Consider the following 14,334-nt stretch of genomic DNA (forward strand, 5'->3'; position numbering starts at 1 on the left):
AATAAAGAAAATATCTAAAATAAAATAAAAAATAAAAAAAAAAAAGAAAAGCATGAAGGTCCACGGGATGTTAGATCTGGAAGGGATCTAGGAGATGACTCAGGTCTAACGAAGGAAGCAACTTGTCTGAATTCAAACTTCTGGCTTTAGGTGCAGAGCTAGGATTTATGTTCTCTTCCCTCGGTTCATGGTCAGTTCCAGTGAGCCACTCTGAACTCCAGGTGACCTTTGCTGCACTTTGAGACTTACTGAGTAAGGAACTCCAGCTATCTGATTCCTCCATGGTGTAGGCTCTTGCTCCTGAGGGTCTCACTGCAATTTCTCTTTCTACAAAACCGGTTTGCAACCGTGTAAATTTAGAGTTCCCCGAGAACTGTGGCACGTCACCGGGAACATTCTGTAGGCTCAAAGCCAAGCTACTCTCCTTCCCATGGGCCTCCCGGGGCACCAAGCAGAGCCCTGGGTGCACCTCTGTCTTACTCATTTCTAGAGACAGCTATTAAGTTGACCGAACTTTATACTACCTACTTTCTTATTTCATCTGGAGACAGACCCAGGATTTTAGAAGTAAAAGAAACATGACGGTCAATTAGTTCAAACTACATACTTTAGAAGTAAAAAATCAAACCAAACAAAAATCCAGGGCTGGAGAGATGGCTCAGCGGTTAAGAGCACTGACTGCTCTGAGTTCAATTCCCAGCAACCACATGGTGGCTCACAACCATCTGTAATGGGATCTGATGCCCTCTTCTGGTGTGTCTGAAGAGAGCAACAATGCACTCATATACATAAAATAGATAAATCTTTAAAAAACAAAAAAACAAAAAACAAAAATCCAACAGCCTCTAAAATCACACGGCTAACCCAGGGGGCTTTGTGATCCCCATGTATTTGAACAGTTGTTAAACAGCACACAGTTAAAATCTAGCCTTTGTCTTCCTGACGTAAACAGCCCTGTTTATTTAAAAAAGGGATTGGAACTATTTAAAAAGAATATTAGGGGGCTGGCGAGATGGCTCAGCGGGTAAGAGCACTGACTGCTCTTCCGAAGGTCCTGAGTTCGGATCCCAGCAACCACATGGTGGCTCACAACCACCTGTAATGAGATCTGACGCCCTCTTCTGGTGCACTTGAAGACAGCTGTAGTAAATTACGCTGGAGCAAGCTGGGCTAGAGCGAGTGGGCCATCAGAGGTCCTGAGTTCAGTTCCTAGCAGCCACGCACATGATGGTTCATGGCCATCTGTACAGCTACAGTGTACTCATGCACATAAAATAAATAAAATAAATCTTTAAAAAAAAAAGAATATTAGGAAAACAACAATAAAAGTGTGTGTGAGAGTATTACTTAGGAGAAAGGAACCAGTGTATGGGGGAAGGGTATGGGAGAAGGCAATTTCGGAGATGGGTGTGTGTGTGTGTGTGTGTGTATGTGTGTGTGTGTGTGTGTGTGAGAATCAGAACAAAGTATAAAGACTCAGGCATATGAAAAAGCCATATAGCCAGGCAGTGGTGGCGCACACCTTTAATCCCAGCACTTGAGAGGCAGAGGCAGGCGGATTTCTGAGTTCAAGGCCAGCCTGATCTACAGAGTGAGTTCCAGAACAGCCAGGGCTACACAGAGAAACCCTGTCTCGAAAAACCAACCAACCAACCAACCAACCAAAAAGCCATAAAAGCCATAATAAGGCCTATAACTTTGCTAACTTAAGTAATAAGAAATAAATATTGCAGATAAACATTCTAACTAAAGATTTTTGAGAATGTGGTTTGGCAAATACAGGTCAAGACAAATGGGCTTGGGGTAAGAGAGGATGGCTCCATGGTTTAAAGCAGTTGTCCTTCTTCCTGAGGACCCTGGCTTGGTTCTCAGCACCCGCAAAGTGGCTCAAAGCTTCCTGTAACCCTGGCTCTGGAGGCTGACGCCCTCTTCCAGCCTCTGGGAGCACTGGGCATGGCTATGGCACGCGTACAGACACAGGCCAAACACTCATATACACTGAGTAAATAGATGAGTGAATCTTATTTAAGAAAAGAGAAAGACCTGAGAGTCTGCACACAGGACATTTTACAGCTAGCAACAGGAATTTGTTTTCTAAGTTGGAGCCGGAAAGAACAGACACAATTTTCAGAGAAGCAACATGGACAGACCTTCCAGGAGAAGCCTCACAGAGGGCAGAGTCTGGTTTTGAGAACTAATTAGGTGACAGTACCCAGAGGAAGCCAGAAAGGTGAGGCAGGAACACAGGAAATAGCTTATTAAAATATGTGACAGGGTCTGGGGACATGCAACTGATGTTTCAACTGCTCAGGAGGATGGGGCAGGCCCAGGCTAGCATGGCAGCTTTTCCATCCTAGAAAATATAAAATACAATAAAACCAAAGGTAATCCATTAAAAGGAAAAACGTCACTGATGGTTACGCCTGTGCAGAGTAAGACTGGAAGATGGGATTTTTTTCAGATTTCGTTTTATATGTTCCCAAATTATTTCAACTTGTAAAGCAGAACACTTGAGCTTCACAAAGTCCCCATAAGATATATTACACTTAAAAGAAAAAAAAGGGCTGGAGAGATGGCTCAGAGGTTAAGAGCACTGACTGCTCTTCCAGAGGTCCTGAGTTCAAATCCCAGCAACCATATGGTGGCTCACAACCATCTGACGCCCTCTTCTGGTGTATCTAAAGACAGCTACAGTGTACTTACATATAATCAATCAATCAATCAATCAATCTTTAAAAAAGAAAAACAAAAAAGAAAAACCAAAACCAAAAAAAACCAGGGTAAACTTTTCTTTCTGCAATAGGCTCTCCTGCCTCTGAGCGTGTGGTCTGGCTGTCTAAGCTCCCTTGAACCACCACATATGCTCAGAACTTAAAAGTTAGTGGTACTTGAAAAACCAAAAAAAAAAAACCAAAAAAAAAAAAAAAAAAAAGTTAGTGGTAGATTTTAGCCAGGCCTCCTGCCTGTAATTCCAGCACTTGGGAAGTTGAGGGAGGATTGTCAGGAGCTGGAGGGTGGGGCAGGCTACATACGGAGTCCTAGGCCTGCGTGAGCTCCGGAACAGGGCTCTGTAGTAATTTAACAAATCTGGGGAAGGGGTATCATCTTCCTCAGCGGTGTAGCCAGGAGGTTACTCTTGTGTCAGCCCATAACCTTCCACCTATCCTCAGGCGTGAAACTCTGAACGCAAGGGCTGACAGACACAGCAGGAGATGGTGTAGAAGCTGAGGGGACCCACTGAGAAGGGCTTCAGCATGAGGAGGAGGAGCAGGGGAAGGGAGCCGAGCAAGAAAAGGACTAAATTCTGAAGCCGCCAGGTAATAATAAAAACTTTCTTATTTTTCAAATTAATGAAGAATTTTTGGTCCTTGAAAACAATCAAGAAAGAAAAATAAATAAAGCTCCACACTGTTGAAAGGATCCCTGCTCAAACCCCAGAATTATACATAATGTTGTATGTGTACGGCAAAAGAGGGACACAAACATCTTATTCTTTATTTCAAAATAAAAAGTAGATTTTTAAAAGATGCCCAATTCCATTGCCCCATCATGCAGCTAATGGTGACTCTGTTGTGGCCATTTCTGGTGCTGGGGAATGACCGGGGGCCTCAAGCTCACAAGTCACTATAGAGTGTCACCCCTGGCCTGGTACCTCACTTTGTCACTGCCTCCGTACCTTACAGTGAGAGAAGGTCACCGTGTACTGGGCATCCTTGGACTGTGGGGAAGGCACATCTGGATCCACTACCGGAGCAGCCACTGTAGACTCACACTGGTCCCAGAACGTGTACTGACAGAAGACGAAATTTGAGAGGCTTATGGGTAGCCCGGTTGCCTCTTTAATTATCACCTGAAGAGATTTAAAAAATAAATTATGCACCTCATAAAAAGAAACACTAAAGTATGTATCTGTCCCTAGTTTAGTCATCTCTAAGAGGGGATCAAATCAGGGGATCAATACCAGGATAGCCAGGGCTACATAACTAAGTCATCATTTGGAAAATATTTGAGACAATTCATTGTGATTGATCTATCTATCTATCTATCTATCTATCTATCTATCTATCAATCACCTATCTATCATCTACAAATCAATCTATGTATCAATCATCCATCTATCTATAGATAATAATCTATCTCCTATCTCTATCTATTGTCTATCATCCATCTCCCTATTTATCTCCCTATCTATCTATCTATCTATCTATCTATCTATCTATCTATCTATCATCTATCAATTACCTATCTATCATCTATCAATCAATCTATGTCTATCAATCATCCATCTATCTATAGATAATAATCTATTTCCTATCTCTATCTATCTATTGTCTATCATCCATCTCTCTACCATCTATCTATCATCTATCTACCTATCCATCCATCCATCTTTCAGAGAACTTAGAGCCTCACACAGACCAAGCTGTATTCCCAGCCCAGCCTTTTTAAAAACTATAAACCATGGAGGCCTTAGCTCACAGATATCTGCCCAGTTCTGTCTCTTGAGTGCTGGGACTAAAGGCATGTACCATCATGTCTAGTGCATGGGCCCATCTTCAAATTGTAAGAAAGATTATATTTACTTATTGCATTTGTGAGCACATAGGCATGTGCCTTGGCATGTGTACACATATGTCGTGTGTGGAGAACCTATGGGAGTCGATTCTTCCCTTTCCCATATGTGGGTTCTGGGGACTGGACTCGGGTTCTTGGACTAGGCAGTGAGCCTCTTTTCCTGATGAGGCATCTCACCATCCTAAGTGTTCCATCTAAAACAAAACCCGTACCACAGTTTTCTAACAACAAAATACAAACTTAGTAAGAAAAAAAAGGAACCCCAAACACATTCTTGTCTAATTGACTCATGACTTAGTTTCCAATGCAGATTTGACTTTTAATAAAAGAAAACCACAACTCACTAATGAATTCTCCATGTAGCCACACACACGGCCTTCTATATTTGTAGATTTGACATCTGTGATTTAGCCAAAAGATCAGATACACTCAAAACAACTATAGTGTTGTGACAGCATGCATTTGTCATTGTTTTTTAACCAACATATGGTTTGCTTTCTGCTGGTGTGGTAAAAGCTACAACCAAAAGCAACTCCGGGGAAGGAAGGGTTAATTTCAGCTTTTCAGCCGCAGACTCACTGAGGGAAGTCCAGGCAGGAGCTTGGAGAACAGCACCTGTCATCTATCTATCCATTCCATGGAGGAATGGTGCTGGCTGGCTGGCTCGTGCTTAGCTAGCTTTCTTATACAGCTCAGAACCACCTGCCAAGGGAATGGTGCCTCCCACGGCGGGCTGGGCTCTCTTATATGAATTAACAATTAAGACAATCTCCCACAGACAGGCCCATTAGACATGACCAATGCAATTCCTCTGTCAGGTGATTCTACGCTGTGTCAGGTAGAAAATTAGAACCGACTAGTGCTGGGTGTGGTGGTGAACAGCTTTGATTCCAGCACTGAAGAGGCAGACGTAGGCAGATCTCTGTTGAATTGGAGGCAAGCATGGTCTACATAGTGAACTTCAGGATAGCCAGGACTACATAAAATGTTAAAAACCGTAAGGTAACAAACACACTGAATTTGTACCACATTGCATGCTATTCTACTGGGGGTTATTTAAGAAGGGTGTGTATAGAATATATGAAAACACCATGTGTAAGGGGCTTGAGAGGACTTGGGTATGTGGAGGGTATCACAAAATCACTTTTGCCTAGATACAAAATGCAGAGGGTACACCTGTAGGGGAAATTTCAAACAACTGTCACAAGAGAATTCTAGAAAAAGTGCTGCTCACAGCCACATCTCCTGTCAGACAGTTTAACTCGCATTGTGCTAAATGAAACTTCATTAAACTTTGTGGGTATAGCTTGGCATTGCCAGGGTCAACATGAGCCCTGCTCTCTCACCCGGCATGTCAGCTTTTTGACCCGGTGAATGACTTCCCCACTGCTGTCCACCACTTCAAGACTCCCACTCTCACTAGAGTTCTCTGAAGAGTCATCTTCCGACACACGCTCTGGAACAGTTCCTGTAACACGCATCACCTCCACGTGGAGACGCCCGGCAACCTGGGTCAAGGAACAGGAACATTTCAGAGTTCAAAGGTACACCCAGGGCATGGCTAGCTGGAGACAGAAACGCACTGCACAGCACTGGCTGTCCATCTCTGGCAGTGTGAGACCCTCCCTTCTAAACCACTTCCAGGACGGAGACCCCAAACCCACCTATGCAGAGCCTGGCAAGCTCACACTTGCCCTTGCAACCTTTCTTTTCTTACTCTGAACTAAGTTTGTCTCCTGCCAACTTGCTTTCTAGAACTCTCCTTAGGTGTATCCATTTTCCTCAGGTCAGGCATGGAGCAGCTTCCAGGGAGCTATCGTATTCTACTGGAACATTCAGTTCTGCATTTGTTTACATAGTTATGTATGCATTTATCTGATACCATGCTTGGGCAATCCATTCACTCCCTCAGGGATCTAGCCTCCTGGGACACCAGGGAGTGGGCTCTTTTGCTAGTGAACCCATGGTTAAGTGCAGAAAGATATCGAGAAATAAGAGCCAATAACAGGATGGAGCAGTCAACATAACAGAAAGGTGTAGGTGTTGGGTGTGCATAGGATAAATGGGTGCACATGGGCACAGCAAGTGCACACCCAGGATGGATGGGGGCAGAAACTGTGCCAAGCACTGTGCTTCCAACAGTACACTTGGCAGACATGGTTCCTGGCTCGAGGAGGGAGGACGGTGTGTAGCAGAGAGCTGCATGAAAACAGGCTCCTGGGGTGGTAACAGGTGCTTCCTCCAGAAGGGATCACAGGATCAAAGCCAGATGGGCAAGGGAAAGCAGTTCTTTTGTTTGTTTTCTGAGGTTTTGACTTGTTGAGACGGAGTCTCTCTATACAGTCCAGGCTGACCTCGCTGTAGACTCCTCCTGCTTCAGCCTCCAGAGTGCTTCAGTGAGAGGAGAGCTTCCTTATTCTGCACTCTGGGTAATGACTCTTTGGTTCAACTTACTGTTTAATTATGTCTGTGCACTTGAGTGTTGCTGTCCAAAGAGGGCAAAGGTATCAAGGTGCCCCTGGCGCCGGACTCATAGGCAGTTGTGAACTATCTGACTGGGGAGCTTGGACTTGAACTTTGGCCCTTTCTAAGAGCAGCAAGCCACTCTTAACTGCTGAGGTATCCCCTACCCCTAAATGACTTTTCTCCAGTTGTCATTAGGACGTTTATGCTTCTCATTGTGGTAGCATTTCATTGAAGCAAGTCCAGTATGGTAGTTTTCTTCCTTCTTTTGGAGATGGCTGAGGCGGCTCAAATGCACCATCTTCCTGCCTCAGCTTCTGAATACTAGGATTGCAGGATTATAAGGATAGGCCACCACCCCAGGCTAAGGGCTATGTTTAATGCTCAGACTTCCATAGTTGCAACTGGCACCGGGGCCAAGGATCTGAGAGAAATTAGCTGATGATATCTGACAAGCGAGATACAGCGGTAGAAGTACAGAGGGGAAGAAGGGTGGAGATACCATAGTGCAGTGTGCTGTATGATGCTTGTCTGATAATGGAATGCATCTTTATTTATTTACGTGTGTGTGTGTGTGTGTGTGTGTGTGTGTGTGTGTGTACAGGTATATGCATGCCACAGCATACGTGTGAGGGTCAGAGGGAAACATTTAGAAGTCCTTTCTCTCTTTCCACTCTGAAAACTGCAGATTGAACTCTGGTCATTAAGCTTGCATGGCCAAGCACTTTTACCCTGCTGAGCCATCTATGGGCTGGCCCCCTGAGTACATTTGTGATATAATTTCAGATACCCAGAGTCTGCCAGGAACTCTAAAGAGGCTCCACTAGCCACTTAAGTTGTATTTTTAGCATGAGAGACTCATTGGTGGTCACTGGGGCAGAATTACCCAGAAGGTCCCAGGTCCTACACACACACACACACACACACACACACACACACACACACACACACACACCTGTGCACACGTACACACTTACATCCCACTCTGGGAACCAAGGTTTATTCCCAGCTTCCCTTTGTAAGCCATATCTTATTCTAAGAACCTCAAGGAATAACTTTGTAATTGAAGTTTGTATATTATATAAAACAAACTAGGAAGTTAAGGACTGTGACTAAAGACAAGCTGTGTAGAAGTCTGAATCTGAGGCACACAGCTTTCAAGCCTTTACCCATAGAAGATGGTGTCTAAGACTGCAGAGCACAGGAGATCAGCAAACAGCCCATGGCTCTGGGGAAGATCTTACCCTGTAGCAAGGGGAACCACATGAAGTCATCATCCCCGTGCTGCCTATGAATACAGAGAGCAATGGGCTCTTTCTGGAGTGCACACGCTGGAACGCACCACAAGTTTAAATATACATATGTACCTGGGCGCGCCTACGACATTTTCTTTAATAGATAAGAGCCACATAGTGCTAACTAGGACAGAAGATAGTCCAAGCAACTGAACACCCCAAAGTTAAAGGTAAGGTATGTTTCCATTATAATTAGGTTGGGAATCAATAAACTGAAGAGCACATTTTCATGTAACAAAATGGCCCTCCAGAATATGAAATGGGAAAAACGGGTAACTTTGCAGGGTTGGTTTGGTTTAAATGCTGTGCAAACGTACCAAGAGACTAGGAGGGACTGTAGACAATCTTATTACGGCGTTGGTCAGAGGGATACTGGGTAATTTTTGTTTTATTTGAGTCTTTCTGTAGCCACAGTATAATCAAATAATAAAGTTGTCAAAGTGAAAATGGACCTAAGGAAAAGTAAAATTTCTACATGAATGTTTTCTAACATGTCCAGGGCTCATATACCCACACTGTTGAACTATGGCTGTCTAAAGGGAGCTAACAAAGGGTTATTTAGGCTGCCTTCTTTGTTACTTAGGACTTCAGAATAATCTTCCCAGGTTTTTATTTTATTTTATTTATTAATTTGTCTGTTTACAGGTTCTCTCTGTGCAGCGCTGGCTGGCCTGGAACTCACTGGGTAGAACAGGCTGGCATAGAGATCTGCCTGCCTCTGTCTCCTGAGTGTTGGGGGTCAAAGGAACACCCCACCACTCCTGAATCTAAGTAATACCTTGAAAAAGACATCTATGAGCTAGGAAGGAACTGGCATGAATGGCTAGTATTGGAGGTGGCTTTTAAAAGAAAAATTAATGTGGGGCAAAAAGCAAAATTTTTACTAATATTAAAACAGACAAAAAATTATGAATCACAAATATGAAATGTGTTATCTTTTAAGATCATGGCTTAATTCTGACTGATAACTTATATTAAGACCAGCTATTAAGAGGGATAAAACAAAAGGAGATCAACACACACACACACACACACACACACACACACACACACACACACACACACACACCTTCTTGATCTTTCTCAAGGCAGAGATTAAACAAAATTTCCTCTTGTCATTTTCTAGGGGCTGGCGTGTACTTACCTCCCCCTGCTGGCTGATAATGGGTACTGCATATTGAAGCTTCACATCACAGAAGAGACATTCCAAAAACACATTAGCTACACCAATGAGGTTGTGATTCTCCTGAGCTTCATAAAAAGGGTCACCTCGCTTCCCATAGAGCCTCTTGGCCTGAGAAGGAGGACAGGTCATTGGGTAAGAGATCAGGAAACAACGCATCAACTTAAATCATGTTACTTCAAACTAGTACTAAAAAACGGTTAGAGGAAGCAGTCATAAAAATAAACAAGTACAATCAGAATTGTGCCCACAAAGACCCAGCACATGAGCGGGGCTTGCTCAAGGAGCCCCACCTTCATTTACCCCACACCTGCAGCCTGCTTCATATCATGCCTGTAACTTACACCAACTCCTTCACCAAATTTTCCTTTTTATTTCTAACGTCAAATGTTAAAAGCAAAACTAAGCATTACATTCGCCACTATTACATTCAGAAATCTACCCAGCCCTGAGCACAAGCTAGGAGCATAGACAGGGGCACATGCGCAGATGAGGATGGAGATGAAATCCACGCTGGCTTTCGGCCGATCTAATTTTCCTGGACACGGACGAACGGTGCGGAACGACTGCTCATGCTCAGAGTAACTTCTTTCCTTTTTATTTCCCTTGAGATGCAATGAACACAAAGCAAACTAAGTCCCGCCGGGCTTTCCCAGATTCCGCATCCACCTGACAGAATCACGTGGGATTGGACCTTGAAGATCACATTTTACCTCCCTAGTGTAAATGACCAAACCATTATACCTGTGGTCCTAATACAGCCAAATCTTCATGCTCTGTTTCTCTTACCTCAGGGACATTTTCTTTCCATTCTTGGTAAAGGTCTCTCATATCAATTAGCTTATTCTCCAGCTTCTCAATGGTCCAGACCTGGGTGCTCTTTCCTCTCCGCCTGGCTTGGATGGCTGGCTCACTGACAATTGCTCCTCTCTGTATCATAATGGAAAACAGAGTGGACATGATTCTGACGTTCCCCTCACAGTTAAAGACTGTATATATTATAGTGAGGTTGTAAGTTTACAAAAGACGGTAAAACTTTACCATCTAGGGAATACATCTTTTCTATACATATCTATGTATCTATATATCTATGTATATTTACCTCACAATCAATTCCTTTCGTTGGATATTCTTCATAATCTTGCTTTTAAATAGCAACATAGGAATTCATCATACAAATTTATCACATTCTGATTATTATTCAATTATAAGGGTACTTCAAGCTTTTGTTACATAGATACAACCGTGAGGGTTTGGGGAGGTGGCTCAGTTATCTAGCACAAAGCCCTGGGTTACACCCCAAGCACCAACTAAAACAGATGTGGTAGTGCATGCTGGGAATGACAGCATTTGTGAGGTAAAGACAGGAGGATCAGAAGTTCAAGGTCATCCTTAGCTACATAGTAAGGGCAGCATGGGACTATGAGACCCTGTCTCAATCAATCAATCAATCAATCAATCAATCAATCAATCAGTCTTAAAGAAGAAAAGGACTATAAAAATTCTCACATACAGAAAGAAGGTACGCACAGGCCTATGACTGTGGACATAGAACTCCAAAGGTCAATAAGATACTCCTTAACTTGCTTTCTTAAAATTTTTAAAGAAAGATTTTATTTTATTTTATGCATATGTGTGCTTTGCCTGCATGCATGTATGTGCACATGTGTTCCTGGTGCCCTCAGAACCAGAAGAGGATTTTGGATTCCCTGCAACTGGAGTTCCAGATAATGGTGAGCCACCATGTATGTACTAGGAACTAAACTTGGGTCCTCTGGCCGAGTAGTAAGTGGTTATCTGAGTGAGCCGTCTCTCTCCACTCCTCACACACACTTCCTTTTAACTGTATGGGCAGGAAAAAAATATGAAAATTAATTTTCTTCCAGGTTTCTCGCTTACAGCAAACTTTCTTTATGCTGTAATGACAGAAGACCTCCAAGGCTGCAAGGAGTTCTGTGTGTGTGATAGCAGGTTTCCAAGATGTTTCTCCTTCTCAGAGAATCCACTCATAGAAGGCGGGACAACCAAGCATACCCATGTACCCCATTACAGCAAGGGTGTTTACATGAAGTAGAGCAGGCAAAATTACTTACGCATATATGTCTATACATGCATAAACACACGTGTATGCCTAACTTCACTCTTTTGAAACTTCTATTATTCCTGTGGATGAGTGGATACGGGTGGGCACCGTGAGCCTGTGGAGGTCAGAGGACAACTCTGTGGCGTTGTCTCATTCTATTCTTACATGGGAACCAGGAATTGAGTCCAGGTTATCAAGCTTGTGAGCTGAGCTATCTTCTGAGTCGCTAGTCTCAATCTATTCAAGGAAGTGATTTAGTCAGAAAATCCTACCACCAAATTATGCTTCTATCCTTTCTCTTTCTCCTCCTCCTCCTCCTCCTCCTCCTCCTCCTCCTCCTCCTCCTCCTCTTCCTCCTCCTCCTCAAGACAGGGTTTCTCTGTGCAGCTCTGGATGTCTTGGAACTCCCTCTGTAGATCAGGCTGGCCTTGAACTTAGAGATCTGCCTGCCTCTCCCTCCTGAGAGCCAGAGTTGAAGGCATGCACACCACCTCCCAGCTTTCTGCTTCTGTCCTTTCTAAGGGCATTTACCCAGCACACTCACCCATGGGGTATATACCAACCCAAAGGCTTGCAGAGCCACCCCTGGTTCCCTTCAGGACTTGCTCAAAGAGGTAACTCTAGATTCCGATCTGCAGCGTGTCCTAGCCTACACCATGCTGCCCCATTCCCGAGGGCCATGCCCACCTTCTTGTTGGCACTGAGGTTGGCTGCAGGGATCTGCAGCGTCACTTGGTAGTCAGTGAGCTTGCTCATCTCCTCAGCCAGGAAGTTGGCTTCCCTCACCAAAGTGTTGGCTTTTACCAGCTGCTCTCGAAGCTTGGCCAAGCTTTGCCTAAAGAGTTCATCCCTGCAACGTTGAAGAAAAGAAAACATATGTGATATAAACCAGAGTTCCATTCCTTTCTCAGTGGGCAGGGCTGTCAGGAGATGGTAACCAATACCATCGACAATTACACAACTACTTTCAGGAAGTTTTCTCTCCTGTCCACAGATAGGTCACTCATTGAGAACTACAGTTGGGGACAAAATTGACGGGTTGAGGGTTGGACACAAACCCAGGTACTGGGTATTGTGGTGCATGTCTTTAATCCTAGGATGTTGGCAGCAGAGGCAGGTAGATCTGTGTGAGTTCAAGGCCAGCCTGGTTACATAGCCAGTTTCAGACCAGCTAGGGCTGCTGCAATCTTTTGTTCCTCTCCTTCCTTCCTTCCTTCCTTCCTTCCTTCCTTCCTTCCTTCCTTCCTTCCTTCCTCCCTTTCTTTCTTCCTTCCTTCCTTCCTCCCTCCCTCCCTCCCTACTTATTTACTATTGAAGCCCATATGACAGTTCTTCTGCCTTCCAAGGATCCCTGATCATTTTGACATGCCCTGCTTATCATCTTGTACATGCTCAGCCTAATGCTTAGGCTGAATTCTTTCAGCTCCTCTGTAAGTCACTTCCAGATTCAACAAGGCAGTTTGCTCACAAACACACCTTACTTCCCTCTGCAGCCTTCTGTTTCTGCTAAGCCACCCATCTATACCCCTGGAACTACGGTGTTCTTAGTGGCAGCGAGCATATCTAGCACGGGGAAAGTCTGGCTTCAAGCACCAAAACCTCCTTCTGAAAGCACAAGCAAAGAAAGCAAGCGGCAGACCTGCCCACTTTCTGTCTGCATCTTTAGACTGCTGTCTCAGGCCCGCCAGTCTAAGGCGCTATCTTTACCAGAGGGTAAAGGATCCGGGATCTAGGGGGGATGGGTGGTCTGTGGTAGCTGACATTACAGTCAAGTCCTTAAGATGGGTAATACCTCTGAAACAAAACACCTACAGCCAAACTAGACCTGGGTCACCAACCTCCTTTTGTCCAGGTCTCTCCTCCCTTCACAGGCATCTCCAGCCCTGCAGCCCTCATCCCTGACTCAGGCTCCGGCCCTATCCTTACCTCTCCTCTGCCCACTGGGTCACCTTCTGCTGGGCTGTCTGGCTGCTGTAAGCCAGGCGGTCGGAGGCGCTGCTGGGCGGCTGTCTCTCGGGAGAGAGCTGCTGGCGAAGCTGCTCCAGCTCACGCTCGTACATGAGCCGCTGCTCCTCCAGGGCGGTCCTCTTCTCTTCCAGGTACTGCTTCTCCAGGACCTGAACCACATTTTGAACTGGATCTGGTGAGCCAAGAGAAGAGGCAAGGAGTTGTAGGCAGCCGATAAAGACAGGAGTCTACACAGGTGCCTTTCGGGGCTTCTTCCAGCAAGAAAGAGCTGAGAATCTAGCCTGGTTCTCTGCTTCCTGCACAGGCCTGAGGGCTCAGGGGAAGTCCTTCTGGATTGCTTTTGGGTAACACTTCAGCTGACAGCCTTCTCCACTCTTACCTTCTTCAGGGGGCTGAGCATACCCTCATGTTCACCCGTCTGTGTCATCAACCTCCCGGTGTTTGATGGAAGGAACTAGATGTCAAACCATTGTGAAACCCAGGACGGCACAGGGCTAGGAGCATAATGAGTTGGTCTCTACAGCACATGACTTTTACACCCATTTAACACAGTTTTTGCATGTGACTTCAGCTTGCTCACTGTGAACTTCTCTACTCTTGAATTTCCCTAGATGGGAGGAAATCACAGCATTTGAAAATATTGACTAGGTATAAGGCATAGATATTCTCAGTTATAATTTCTAAGAGGGTTGCCGGGCACATGCCTTTAATCCCAGCACTTGGGAGGCAGAGGCAGATGGATTTCTAAGTTTGAGGCCAGCCTGGTC

General features: G+C 44.7%; 1 protein-coding gene across 9 annotated transcripts in view; it reads right to left on the reverse strand.

Annotated features, from left to right (window-relative positions):
- The window catches only part of Kif13a (kinesin family member 13A), a 187,748-nt gene that overhangs the window by 45,060 nt on the left and 128,354 nt on the right, over positions 1 to 14,334 (reverse strand). For all 9 annotated transcript variants that reach the window (XR_004115262.1, XM_031359236.1, XM_031359235.1 and 6 more), the window contains 6 exons: positions 13,526 to 13,739; positions 12,287 to 12,449; positions 10,306 to 10,446; positions 9,478 to 9,627; positions 5,922 to 6,083; positions 3,677 to 3,850 (listed from right to left, as the gene is read on the reverse strand). Coding sequence is in view for 8 of the 9 variants with exons in the window: in XM_031359236.1 (XP_031215096.1) it covers positions 3,677 to 3,850; positions 5,922 to 6,083; positions 9,478 to 9,627; positions 10,306 to 10,446; positions 12,287 to 12,449; positions 13,526 to 13,739 (1,004 nt within the window). In the remaining variant the exon portion in view is untranslated. The remainder of the gene's footprint in view (positions 1 to 3,676; positions 3,851 to 5,921; positions 6,084 to 9,477; positions 9,628 to 10,305; positions 10,447 to 12,286; positions 12,450 to 13,525; positions 13,740 to 14,334) is intronic.

Source organism: Mastomys coucha, unplaced genomic scaffold (assembly GCF_008632895.1).
Source record: "Mastomys coucha isolate ucsf_1 unplaced genomic scaffold, UCSF_Mcou_1 pScaffold7, whole genome shotgun sequence".
NCBI lineage: Eukaryota > Metazoa > Chordata > Mammalia > Rodentia > Muridae > Mastomys > Mastomys coucha.